This window comes from Sorex fumeus, unplaced genomic scaffold (assembly GCF_029834395.1).
Source record: "Sorex fumeus unplaced genomic scaffold, SorFum_2.1 ptg000002l, whole genome shotgun sequence".
Lineage (NCBI taxonomy): Eukaryota > Metazoa > Chordata > Mammalia > Eulipotyphla > Soricidae > Sorex > Sorex fumeus.
Window position 1 is genome coordinate 29,489,335 of NW_026606059.1, and position 14,636 is coordinate 29,503,970.

The 14,636-nt window shown below is 40.7% G+C and overlaps 1 protein-coding gene across 6 annotated transcripts in view; it reads right to left on the reverse strand.

Moving 5' to 3' along the window:
• The window catches only part of SULF1 (sulfatase 1), a 185,275-nt gene that overhangs the window by 30,445 nt on the left and 140,194 nt on the right, over nt 1–14,636 (reverse strand). For all 6 annotated transcript variants that reach the window (XM_056109095.1, XM_056109034.1, XM_056108884.1 and 3 more), the window contains 3 exons: nt 13,909–14,037; nt 13,598–13,654; nt 12,211–12,340 (listed from right to left, as the gene is read on the reverse strand). In XM_056109095.1, the coding sequence (XP_055965070.1) occupies nt 12,211–12,340; nt 13,598–13,654; nt 13,909–14,037 (316 nt within the window). The remainder of the gene's footprint in view (nt 1–12,210; nt 12,341–13,597; nt 13,655–13,908; nt 14,038–14,636) is intronic.

Consider the following 14,636-nt stretch of genomic DNA (forward strand, 5'->3'; position numbering starts at 1 on the left):
TTCAAATCCTGGCATCCTATATGGTCCTCTGAGCTCAGCCAGGAGTAAATTCCTGAGTGTAGGGCCAGGACTAAGCCCTGAGCACTGCTGAGTATGGTCTCCAAACAACAACAAAAGCAAACAAACTAATTAAACAACAGCAAAACATACTTTACTTCTATTACACAATAGCACTGTAGTAGCACTGTAGCACTGTCCTCCTGTTGTTCATCGATTTGCTCTAGCGGGCCCAGTAACGTCTCCATTGTGAGACTTGTTGTTACTGTGTTTGGCATATTGAATATCTCATGCGGAGCTTGCCAGGCTTTGCCGTGCGGGCGACATACTTTCGGTAGCTTGCAGGGCTCTCTGCTGTGCACAAGGCAAATACCCTATCGCTGGCCCATCGCTCCAGCCCCTATTACAGCAGCCCTCTTAGTGCAGTAGGCAGCGCGTCAGTCTATTATGCAATATATTTTTTAAAAATGCTCCTGGTATCTAATTATTTATTTTTGCCTGGGATTGCTGAAGGTAAAAGTAGGTTCTAGAAAGCACACAAATGCAGTTTTAGTGACTTAGTCTTACTTCCGATTCCAAATTCCTTGTTGATTTCCAGTGAGATGGAGATGCAGGAAATGTACGTTTTCTGAAAAATCCAACTTAACCACCCCTGGGAGCTGACTCTGTCCTTGGCACTGATTGAAAAATCAAATACACAGGCTAGATGAATAGTACAGTGGATAGGGTGCTTGCCTTGCAAATGGCTGTCCCAGATTTGATCCCTGGTGTCCCATATGATTCCCTAAGCTCAGTCGGGAGAGAGCCCTGAGTGCAGAGCCAGGAGTAAGCCCTAAGCACGGTCAGGTGTGGCACAAAAATACACACCCCTCCCTGCACCCCCCACAAAGGGAAAGGAACAAAAAAACTAAATGCATTCACATATTTGCAGGTATATGAACATAATACTACATGAACTGACACTACATAGAGATACACTTAAACACGTTCTTACATATAATAAAAGCCAATGACAAAAATGTCAATTATTTTCTATACTATGAATCCTTTGAACAAGTCATCAACCCTATTAGAGCAAGTAGTTAAAAGCTTTAAAATCTCAGTGTTCAGAAAGCAATGAATTTTTATGAAATGTAATTAGCACACATTTTCCACAGTCATCTTAATGTTCAGTATCATGACAATTTTCATGATTTTGTAATAAAATCTTGAAATAGTTATAACTAAAATAGTCATATTACTTAGCAAGTCTATAGAGAGAAGGGAAGAAAGAATCTTTAAAAGCTCTAGGTATGAATTTAAAAAATGCTTCAGTAAGAATTAGAATTGATGTCATTTACTCATTTTGGAGAAATAATATGTATTAAGTTTTCTAATCTCTTGTTGAAGGTTTTTATTTTGGGGAAAAAAGGTATCAAACAATTTTGGGGGTGTGTATATTTATTATTGCACCAAGTAAAAGTTGGGAACTCCAAATCCCATTTCAAATGTTCATGGCAGAAGCTGAAGTCAAACAAGTAATAATAAGCTGTACAGGAATTAGTGCTCAATATAAATTGTTTAAATTAGTTGAAATCTTTTGGATGTGAATGTGTTACTTCAGGTGACTTATGTTAAGATTCTCAGACTTAACTTGATTTAACTTTGTCTCAGGTTTAACTTTGCTTAAAGCACCAAATGTATATATATTTTGTTACAGAGCTTTGCTTTATGTTTTAGTAATAAAGATTAAACACAGGAGGGGGGGGGCGGGGGAAAGGCCATGTGCTTACAAAGCATGCTTTGCATGTGGGATGCCTTATCTCTGTCCCTGACACCACATGTCTCCTCAGGCACTGCTGGGAGTGAACCTTAAGCACAGAGCCAGGAGTCGTCCCTGAGCACTGTGAGGTGTGATCCCAAACCAAAAATAATAGAGATTTAGATGGAGCTGGAGACAGGCTGATTCATCTACAATTATAGTACAAATGAGGACAAAAGGACTTTCTAAAGTGGCTGCAAACAATGTTCAGCATATTAGGTCTTATGTTCTCTACATGCCATGCTGTACTTGCCATTGCAATCAAAATTAAGTGTTATTTTGTTATATTTAAATTATGCCTCAATTTAAAAAAAGGTGATTTAAAAAAAAAAGCAAAATGAAGGGGCTGGAGAGGTAGAAGAGTGGGTAGGGCATTTGCCTTGCACATGGCCTACCCAGATTCAATACCTGGCATTTATTCCTGAGCCCCACAAGGAGTGATCTTTGAGCACAGAGCCAGAAGTAAGCCCTGAGCACCACTGTGTGTGCCCCCCACCCAAGCCACCAAACAAACTCCAAAACATAACCCCATAACTAAAATGAGAGCCAGAGAGATAATACAGGGGTTAATCCTCTTCCCTTGCACATGGACGACCCTCAGCACCACATATGATTCTTCTGAGCATGGAACTAGGAGCCCTCTGAGCACAAAGCCAGGAGCCCTCAGCACAGATGGGTGTAACACAATCTCTGTATTACTGTATCACTGTCCTCCCGTTGTTCATTGATTTGTTCGAGCGGGCGCAGTAACATTGTGAAACTTGTTACTGTGTTTGGCATATCAAATACGTCACGGGTAGCTTGCCAGGCTTTGCCGTGTGGGCGAGATACTCTGGGTAGCTTGCCGGGCTCTCCGAGAGGGGCAGAGGAATTGAACTCGGGTCTGCCATGTTGACTGAGTGCAAGGCAAACACCCTACCCGCTATGCTATTGCTCCAGCCCAACACAATCTCAATACCTGAATATACATGTATACACACACACACATATAAAGAAAGAAAAATAAAAAAAGAATGAACTGCTCAGTTTGAAAGCTACTAAAATTGACAAAATAATAAGGTATTTTTTCATTGCAGAAAACTTCAGTGGTGAGATAAAGAGTGAACATGGATGAGGCAACTGCCAATAAGAAGTGCAGTCCCTTTCAGAAGAAGCTAGTTAAACAAACCCTTGTAGAAGTACAGATGGCATCTGTTTTGCTTATACCTATGCCTTAAATTTATCAGTGCATTGGAATATCTCCAAATCTGCTTCCATTTTCTCAAGCTACTCACTGCTGTAAATTCCTCTCCTGCTTTCTAGGACAACATCATAATAACTTAGCATGTATTCATTCCACAAATACTTCTGCATACTAATTATGGGTGAAGTTCTAGATAAACTACATAAATCGTTCTTAGGTTATTATTTCATTTAGCTTTTCCACTGACACTGAATCTTGTTTTTGGGATAGAACCACACCTCATACTCTTGAATTATTCCCTAAAGTCAGCCTTGACTTACTCCATTTACTATTTATGTCTCAGTGCTTCTGATTAAGGATATAAATATCTCTTGGTACATAATACCTGATGATGAAGAAAAGCTGACTCTTTGGTAGAAGAATTCAACTGTGCAGTTTGTTTGGAGGAATCATACCAAATGAGAAATATGTCAAATGCCTTGCAAACAATTCCATTAAATACCATCTTCACCCTCATCATTCTTTCTCCTTTTTTATAGTAACAAAACTTGCATGTTTGAGTTTCAGTCATGTAATGATGGAACACCCATCCCTCCACCAGTGTATTTCCACCACCAATGTCTCCAGTACCGCCCACCCCCACTCCCGCCTCTACTCATCATTCTTGTCATCTAATAAACTCTGACTTGCTGCCAGGCACTGTTCCAGAACACTTTATGTAAGTTTATCCTTTTAATCTTTACAACAATCTAAAGAGTTACCATAACCCATTTATTAGAGTAATAGTTTATAGTAATGCATGTCACTTATGTACTTTTTAGTACTTACAAATGACCATTCAAACCAGTAGTGCTTACTGAATAAAGGCTTGCTGGAAAAGCCTGGATTAGGATATCCTTTTTTTCACATTGCTATGAGATCTTGACCACATGAACTATACAATCTAAGCTTTTGGAGGATCAAGGGCATCAGAGATAACATACACAAACAACTTGGCCTGTGGAAGCTTCAACAAAGGAATTGCTAATATGATTATCCTTCTAGTACACACAGTTTATTACTTCAAGAATTTGATTTAGTGCATCTCCATTCTGGGGGTGCCTCCATCACAACTTAGGATGTGTAATTCATTTTACTATATGGGGTACTTTCTGCTTTTTCCTTTCTGGAGAAACTCTCTTGCTTTCTCTCTCTCTCTCTCTCTCTCTCTCTCTCTCTCTTTCTCTCTCTCTCTCTGCTCTCCAAATTCTTAAATCAAAAAAAAAATTCCTTTTTCTTTTCTTTTTTTTTTTTGTTTTTGGGCCAATCCTGGCTCTGTGCTCAGGAATTACTCCTGGAAGGTGCTTGGGAGACTATATGGATTACTGGGGATCAAACCAGGTCAGCTACATGTGAAACAAGTGCCTTACCTGCTTGTATTTCATTGATTTTTAAGCAGATATTTATTTATGTTTTAAAATAATATTTTAGGTTGTTATAATATTGTTAAAGTTTTGGTACAAAATTACTGCATACCACCACCACTAACAAAGTTTTTATTTATTTTATAAAATACTTCTGAGGTGTAAAATAGGTCATACAAAGTAATTAGTACAATATTAGAAGATCATAGAACTCTGATTACTTCCCTTGCCTGAGGTAACCACTAAATAATCATCATAGCTTTTATATTTTGCATTCATGTATTTATTAGATTGGTCCTATATTCTTATTTATACCATACCCATGTCCCTTTTCAGGAGTAAAAAATAAAGAACGTCTGGCACAACTTCTTCAAAGGTACATTGCAAAGAAAGCTTAATTATACACACACTAGCAAATACAGATTAGCTCTCCATTACTATGTCATTACATTTGTTCACAATGCGGTTTGAATCATATTTTCTGAAATGTAACAGTCCTACAATAATTCTCTGAAAACCCTATTATCCTTTATGCCAGACCAGCATCCTGAAAAACATCACCTGCACGTGAACATGTGCTTAGAATTTTCATCTCAGCACCAGGGAATTCCAAGGACACCATCTCAACACTCCATTCAACTGGTGGCATCGCCAAACTTTCTCTCACAAATATGAAATAGCTGTTTGTAATGAGAAGATTCCTTTTCTATTTCTCCTGAGATGGGATGAGGAAGGGCGAGTGGAAAGGAAGAAGCAGTGGAAACATTTTATCCTTTAGACTTTATTATTTATTGATTTCTAGGATTTCAAGCACTGCTCAGGGGACCTGGGGACCACATCAAGTGACATTGGACTGACTGGGCCAGAGGATTTCCTGATTGTGCCTGGTGATGCAGTGCTGGAGAACCAGCTGTGCCTTCCTGGTGGTTTTGCCTCCCACTGAAAAACTCCCTTGCCTCCTTCCTTGAGATTTTATTTTATTTTTATTTATTTCTATTTATTTTGCTTTTTGGGTCACAACCAGCGATGCTCAGGGGTTCCTCCTGGTTCTGCACTCAGGAGTTAATCCTGGCGGTGCTCAGGGGACCATATGGGATAATGGGAATTGAACCCGGGTTGGCCACGTGCAAGGCAAACATCCTACCTGCTGTGCTACTGCTCCAGCCCCTTCTTTCTTTAGATTCTAATCTGGATGATCATGTGTGAAAGGTCAAGTTGGGGGCACTGGAGCAAGTGTGATACCTGCAGTTTGGAGAAGATAAAATAGGGAAATTGTCCGGGCGGATAATCAATAGTCAACATTTGTGGAGTTCTAGCTCTGTGTCTGGTGCTGTTTCAGATGTGTAAGCTATTTAACTCATAGGGGTTTACAGAAACTCTACAAGACAAAGTCTTTTATTATGTTCATTTTATTATGATCATGATTTGGTCAGGGATGAGGACACAGCCAGTGGTGCTCAGGACTTGCTCCTGGCTCTGTGCTCAGGGATCACTCCCGATGGGATTCTAGGGACCACAAATGGTGCCACGTATTGAATCTGGGTGGGCTGCATAAAAGCAGAAGCCTAACCCACTCTACTACAGCCCTGACCCTATTGCATTCCTTTTACAGATGAAGAATCTGAGGTAGGTGGGTTTAATAAGTTGTTCATGATCACCCAGCAAGAAAACTGTGGGCACGTGATGGAATCCCAGGAGAACTGCAATGAAAACACCAATCAGAGAGGAGATTGATTTGCGGTGGACCATGAGGCTTCAGGTATACCCCAGTGGGGATGGGAGCGAGACAGTCTGGCAGTGCAGAAGCAGCGTCCATCAAGAGAGTATTACAGTTAAGAGAGAGGGAAGAGGAGAGCCTGGCCAAGACAGGATGGTTAGAGTGCTCGGGATAAATGAAGCAACATAAATAGGGTCAGGTGTTATTACATAGCATATGAGTAAAGTGGACTTGCGTTTATTTCTGACTGGAACATCATCAAATGTGAGATTTCACCTTGCGCACTGCGTTTTGGAAGCATACAAAAGTCATGGCATCAAAGTAGCCACATAACTGTCTGAATCTTTTCTTCAGTGTGGATGTTCAGAACCCCCATGAGGTTCAGTATGGCAGTGAGGTCCTGGTCTGGCCTTCCCCTCTGCTCACACAAGAGCCAGGAAAATGATATTTAATCTCAGTAGCCATGTGGCTTTAACCAGGACTCAGTGAGCTTCTGGAAACAGGTCATCAATTATTCTAGCTAGATCTTAAGGGTACATATTTTTTTAAATTCCTGTTCTGCAGCTGGTCACCAGAGGTTGGAGGGAGTATGGACAGAGGGGTAATTTTTGGATGAGAACTTAGATGCTGGATCTAAACCAACTTTCAGTCAATGAGCTACATTATCATTTCCTCTGCTTTAGCTGGGTTCCTTTTAGGATTCTAAACACATCATTGATACAACAGAAGGCAATCTAAAAAGAGTTTTTTTTTTTTGGGGAAAAAGGGCAAACTGAATTGCAAAAATGTTGGAATTTGCTTTTCAACACAAGGGCATGACATTTGCTCTATAAGAGCATATAAAGAACCATCTTCTCCACCCCCCCATCCCTGTGCTAGAAAATACACAAAATGTACTTTAAAATGGAATGTTTGAGGAATTTTCCCTTCATGGAGCTCTTATTTTAGAAAACTAACATCTATACTCTATAGTGAGAAGGATGGGATTACTCAACTGACATGTAGAGTTCTCAGTCTTGGTTGCTCACATCAATCAGAAGAACTTGAGAAAAAGCCGCAGTTACCTATTTCCCATTCACTGAGTTTCTGACCTAATTTTCTTGGTTGAACCCAAACTTTTGAAAATTGATTTTGTGATTCTCTTATGGTTGAGAGCAACAGTGCCCATTTCCGGCTATGGGGGTTCTATACCTAGGACTTCTTTCATGTGAAATGTCTACCAAGTGATAATCTCAAAGGAAAACCCAGCCAATTGTACTTTTCCTGAGGCAGCATTTTCAGGGAAGTTTTGAACCTGGGAGTGAAGAGATACAAGATCTCACACTGGATTCATAGCTTCTGTTTTCAGAACTAAATTATCAAACTTGGAAAATGATATCATTCAGGTAGTAAAATTTTAAGCCTCATTCTAACTTTGATAGTATGTGATTCTAGGCCTGGGGTTCTTAACCTTGTTTTAAAACACAGATGCTTTAGCCTCATCTCCAGAGGTTTTAATCTGGTTGATCTAGAGCAGTGCTTCTCAGAGGTCACTTGGTCTCCTATCATCTTCCATCTACTGCCCAACATATTCCAAAGGGGGCATAGTTGAAAATCATGGGGGCCATGGCATAACACTAGGGTATACCAACATGAAGGAAGACTGAAGGAAGAGGGGTGTCACAGAAAGAAAACAAGCTTGAAATGGGTCACTGTCAAAAAAAGATTGAGAAACGCTGGTATAGAGCAAGGCCATGCCTTAGCAGTTGCAAAAGCTCCCCAGGCAATTTGAATCTGCAGAAATATCTGAGCAGCACCAATCCATGTTCTCTGTTGAATCTGTCTTTTCACAGAGGGAAGTGAAAATTTGTCCGTGTGTGTGTGTGTGTGTGTGTGTGTTATGTGTGTGTGTTGTGCGCATGTGCATGTGCTTGCATATGTTATGTGTCTGTATGTAACTGTGCCTGGGGGTGCAATGCCAGTAGAGAGTGATGGGAATTCACACTCAGTCTTGCATTAATTCAGGAGCATGGAAATAATGCAAACACATGTGTGCATGCTGTCTTAATTAGTCCCCGCTAGTAGATCTGTTCACATAGTGGAGACTGGGCCAAGTATCTGGGATGCCAGCCCATTTTAATTCCCTCTGGCTTTAGAGGAATGAAAACAACAGGTAAATGGCCTCAAGCCGGTTTTCAACCATCAGCCTCAGACTGGTGTGGGTCTGAAGGCACATAAAAGGTTGAAACCACCGGAGAATATTGAGAGAAGACACCAACACCCAACACTCACACATCCTTGGAAAGTTTCTCTAGCACTTTACCTGTAGTATCACTTTATCTTCACAAGAGTGGGAGTAATTTTCTCATAAGAGCCAGAAAACCTGAGATTCAGGAGAAATCAATTATCTTGTCCCAGAAGACACAACACTACTCTAAAAGAGTTGTGGATAGCCTCTATTCTATTCCAAACCATTTGAACTCTAATCCCTTTTCCCTTTATTGACTCTCCTCTCTGCATCCACATGATGCAAACCAACAAGTCAGGTGGCCAGGCACAAGGTATGGAAATAAGGGGGATGCATCAACTTTTTGGGAACAGCAATGATGGTGCTCATTGGGATGATTTTTCCTCTACATGCTGGGTCAAGCCAAAAGGGAAGCTGTGTTGTTTTTGAAATAAGGCAGGTAATCTTGGTCAGAGGGAGAGAAAGCAGGCACTGACCACACATGAAATCATGTCAAATGAGCAAAGCACAAGCAAATGAGCTCTAGCCTCAACTGCTGCCTTAACCCTGAATCACATAATCAGGTTATACTGGACTTCTCCCTTTCTCTGTTTAAAGTCAGTGATGTGTGGGGCTGGAGTGATAGCACAGCGGGTTGGGCAATTGCCTTGCATGGAGCCGGCCCGGGCTCGATTCCCAGCATCCCATATGGTCCCCTGAGCACCGAGGGGTAATTCCTGAGTGCAGAGCCAGGAGTAACCCCTGTGCATCACCAGGTGTGACGCCCCCAAAAATAAAAAAATAAAGTCAGTGATCTGTGATGGGGGAGTGGGGGGAATTGCTGGGAGAGAAGGTGTTGTGGTTCTTGGGAGGGTAGGGCATACACTGGTGATAGGTGTGGTGTTGGAATTATGTACATGAGAAACCATTATTAATAGTACTGTATACTATCGAATTATACTAAAAAAATGTATGTCAGTGATAAAAGGCAAGAGTGATAGTACAGCAGGTAAGGTGCTTGCCTTCCATGCGGCCAACCGGTGTTCAGCACCCATATGTTCCCCTGAACCCCACCAGGAGTAATCCCTAAGCACAGAACCAGTGGCAAGACTGAGCATTGACGGAGTGGCCCCCCAAGAAAACAAAAAATAAAGTCAGTGATGCTGAAACTAAAAACAGTCTCTTTCTAGTAACCAGACAGAAAGGACAAGGGGCAAAAATATAAAGCTTTCTATAAATAGAAATACAACTAAGCTATCATGTTTGACATGTAGATTGACAATTATTTTCAGCTCAAAATTTTCTTGAAGTCCTTAGAATCTTGACCGACAATTTAAATAGCACTGTATAGGAAGAAATCACCAAATCAGCGGCATGATCTAATTCTTTGTTCCACAAATTCAGTCACTTCTAAAAGAGATCATTGTTAATGTTCTCATGTATCTATGTGATAGGATCTAAATTCAGACCGATTCATGGAGAAATAATGCAGCAGAGGAAAATTCCAGGGAGCCAGCTATGAAAGTGGTTCATAGGGACAAAGCCAGTTTAGAAAAATATAAGAAAGCAAAATGAACTTTTTAACATAGTATTCAGCACATGAGTGAACAGCTTGTGCCAAAGTACCATAATCTAGTTTATGCTATATTTGCCCTTTAGGACATATATTAAAATTTCAGCACAAGCCATCTGAAGAGCTTTGAAAAACTGTATACTGAAAGGTAGGCAGTGTACCTTATTCCCAAATGGTTATAGTGCTTGCCACTTAAAGAGCTGAAATAGTAACAAGATCACCAATTTGCATGAGATATATTTAACACTGAACACGTCCAACTCCTGAGTAAAAGTAAATTAGCTTATTGAGGCTGGCTCATAAAAATCATTTTTCAGCTGCAAAACAATTCCAAGGTTTTAGTCATAATAATACTTAGAGCTTCCATAAGAAGGACTTGAAGACTTCAAATTAAAATATAATGAATAGTTCTAAGCTTCTCTACTAAACACTTGAAAATTAAGACTTACTAGAATACCATAAAGATCTGGTTTTATCCCTTCTTTCAACAACTTTTCTCCCAACTCTTTTCTATTTCAAAGGAATCCTTGTGTACAAAATGGCATGAGGAAACACAGAAAGAATGAGGATCAAGTTGTTTATTATTAATGTCTCTTCAATAAACTAGATACCATATAATAAGAGTAAATGAATGAGGCCATTTGAATAATTGCCAAACTATCTATCTCAGGTGTTTGAAATCTTGAATTGATATTAATTGTATAGACATTTAGAAGCCAGAGATGTTGAGAGAGAGAGAGAGAGAGAGAGAGAGAGAGAGAGAGATACAGAGAGACATAGACAGTCAGAGACAGAGACAGAAACAGAGACAAAAGACTTGAACTTCTCTCTACCTAGTTAATGTAACTTGGAAGTTACCTAGAAAGTGTAACTTCTAGTATTTGAGTGTTTGAATCTTACAACTGATTTGTGTTACAGCTTTATCACTAACCAGCTATGCCCTTGCAACATGGAGATGACAATGCCTATTTCACTTGATGATGTGATATGAGGATTAATTGAACTGATACATAAAAAACTTCATATCCAGTGCCTTACGGATGAAAAATTCTCAGTGATTATTATTTTTCAATTTTCTTAAGTGTTATCCTTAACTGCAATGAATTAGGCAGAAGTTCAGCTCCTCAATTATCAAGAAATAACATTATTTTTCACATAAATTTCAACCCAAAATTGTTTAAATAAATCTGTGTCCATAGGTTCTCACTCTCTTAGTTCTTACTTGGCATTTCTTTAATTTTAGTTAATATAATAGACAATACAGGTGAAATGATAGCACAGTGGGTAGGGTGTTTGCCTGGGACGTGGCTGGCCTGGGTTCTATTCCTCGGTCCCTCTCAAAAAGCCTGGCTAGCTACCGAGAGTATCCCGCCCACACGGCAGAGCCTGGCAAGCTCCCCGTGGCGTATTTGAAATGCCAAAAACATTAACAACAAGTCTCACAATGGAGATGTTACTGGTGCCCCTAGGGCAAATCGATGAGCAACAGGACAACAGTGTTACAGTGCCACAGGTGACTTTAAGTTTTATAGTAACATTTCTGTTCATGAAGATAATTCTATTGCAACATTTGATGTCAGAATGTTTTTATGTAAAAATAATCAACCAACACATTATGTTTCCTTTCGACCCCTGATCTGAAACATAGATTCTCTCCTTCTCTGGATTGCTGATATCTGAATTTAGTCCTGGGTGCTAACAGCAAGTCTTTGGGCGGGGGGGTAGCGCTCTGCCTACTGGCCTCACATCCACGCATGATTTGACTCATAGGAACCTCTCAACTCAGTTAATAGAAAACACAAGGATGGTTGTGGTTTAACCATCTCTGGATTCTGATTCGTTAACACGGAATCAGTCTCTGATCTTTTGAACTATACATATCTGCTCTTTTGAACTAGTCCTGTTTAACTGAGTTGAAATTTAGAAGTCTCCAAGCATACCATCTTTTTTTCTTTTGCTAAACATTGTGTTCATTTATATATTCACACAAGCAATTGTACTGAAAAAATGTGGCTTATTTATTACATTAAAGACATATATCACAAATTATCTCTATTATTCTTGACATCCGGGTTTCAAAAGGGGGGAATGTCATGAAGAGGGGCACCATCATTAATAAACAGGGGAATCCCATGCAGTGGTGAGGAGTCCCAGCCTGGAACACATGGATCAGGGAGATGATTCGCAATTTGGGGAGAGGCACCCCAAGTAGCATTCCCATTCCCTGCCAGCCAGGATAAGCTTATTGATGCATAAATGTACAGTATCTTATATGCTGACATCCCAAATAAAACAGCAGAGAGGAGGTAACGACAAGGTGGGTCACTCACCTGCCCAGGTTGTTCACAGGCCGTCTGGTACCTGGCCTGCTGGCACAGTTCTTTGACTCTTTCGTATTTGGGCAAGTGATTTGACTGTTGGACATTCTTGTTGGCTTCTTCCTTTTTACGCAGAAACTTCCTTTGACAGAAAAAGAAAAGTTTCTCAATGAGAAGTGAGAATAGGATTTTCAGTAAGAATGTTGGTGAAGCTCTGTGCATGAGGATTCAACACTTGATGTAGTCTTTGTAAAAATTATAAATGGAATACAATTTTTCTCCCATCCCACATCATTACTTTGAAAACCTTGGATAGAAATGTTTAGTATTGGGTGGGGGTGGGAAGGAGGGTGGAGGGGGTGGGCTGGGCCACACTTGGCAGTACTTAGGGCGTACTCCTGGCTCTGTTCTCAGGTATCACTCCTGGCAGGGTCAGGAACCATATGGGTTGCTGGGGATCAAACTTAGGTCAGAAGTCTGTAAGAAAAGCACCCTACTTGCATGAGAACTGGTATTCAGTAGGAAACATGCCACTTGAGGGGGCCGGGGTATAGGACAGGGATGCGGCAACGTCTATGGATAAGGGAAGTGTCCAACTGGAAGGAGGAGGTGGTGCCGAAAGTGTTGTGAAACCTTATCAGTAACCTGTTACACACATACACAAACACACACACACACACACACACACAGAGTGCCTCTCATAGAGGAAGACTGGTGGGTGGGAGACAAATGCAGGTGGGGGCCATTGGTAGAGAAAAGGGGATAATAGCGAAGGGATTCTTGTTGAAACATTGTATGTCTGAACCCAGTCATAAATAACTTTGTACTCTTGGTAGCTAAATTTTTTTTAAAAATTAAAAAAAAAGAAAAGCACCCTACTTGCTGTACTATCTGTTCAACTTTATAGTTCTGTATATAAATTAATTGAATAAATGCTTTTCTCTCAATATATATTTGGAGAAAAACAAGATACCAAACAATAATCAAAAGGGAGAAACTCAGAATCGACTTGACATAATTGTAATTGAACTTATTTCTTCATTTAAAACTGAAAAAAGGAACATAAGGAAAGGAAGTAGAAAAGAGTATTTCATACAGGTCTTAAGAATTATGGCTGGGAAAGTTGAGAGATTGGTCCGATCGGAAAGCAAAGATCAAAAATGTAATACAAGCTTCTTATAAGTTTTATGCTCCTGTTATGTGAGAATTGATTCTTGAAGCTATGATGCAGCCATTACTCAGCTGACCAGCAAAGACTGAGTAGCAAACATTCAATTTTGTGACTGGGCTTGCGAAACATGCATGCTTAGTAAACAAACAAAAAAAGAGGTGGAGGAGCTCCCCACAGAGTTGCCTGCTAGGAACGCTTCCCAGAAGCGCCCCAGGAACCAATAATTACCCTCTTTCCACGAGGAATGTATCACGCCAAATTTTGGCCTTCTTGTTTGTTCGAAATCTGAAATCAAAATGCAAATATTTACTGTTGGCATCTGGATGTTTTCCCCAATGGATCTGTGCTAAGTTTATTGAAAGAAACACCTCTCACTTCCCACAGGCCACGACTGCCTCTCCATCAATGGGCTATTCACAAACCCCTTGGGGTGATCCTCTTGGGCAAAGAGAACTTTCTTCTCCTTCTTTCAGGTACTGGCAGGCTCTGGCACCCCGTGGACTTAGGGATTGACTGAGGAAGAAAAAAAATTGACACACCTGTTACCTGGCTTTTCCAGGTCTAGAAGTTTGAGGACCGATTTGCCATCCACATCGGCAGGTGTGTCGAGTCCGGCGATATCCAGGATGGTTGGAGCCAGGTCGATGTTGAGAACAATCTGTGGAACTCTGCAAAGGGACAGTGGTTAGACCCTGGAGCCAGTATTAGTGGAGACGGGATGCTGAAGGCTGCCTTCTGCACACTGGGAATCACTGACCCCCCAAGCCTCTGCCCTCGTATCTGATCTCCGAGGAGAGGGTGGGTGCATTTGGCCAGAGTGGCTGAGTGGCCAATAGCACAGACTTTCATGGGAGTTGGGCTGGAAAGATGTCTATACTCTAAAATGCTAGTTGAACTAGGATTTTAAAAATCAATGTTCTGAAAATAATTCATTTTTTAAAAATTAGGTAAATGCATTTCTTGTTACTTAGCCTTTCACAGACCCAACACCCCTCCCTAAGGTATTTCTAGTGATCCAAAGTTATGCAATAACATTCTTCAGAGAAACACGGCCAGTGTCACCTTCCCTTAGGATGAGTGTCACGCAGCAGCGGGCCGTGCTGTGATTCTCCATTGTTGAATTGGGGTCTAGGCTAGAGGCTCTAAAAGGACCGCTCCAGCATCTGCTTTTTACAGGAATTCTTTTTTACTGCGCTCTTTTGGCGTTTTGTGGGCACAATCTTATCTGTACGAAAGGTGAGTGTCACAACAGGTTAGGGTTGTTTTA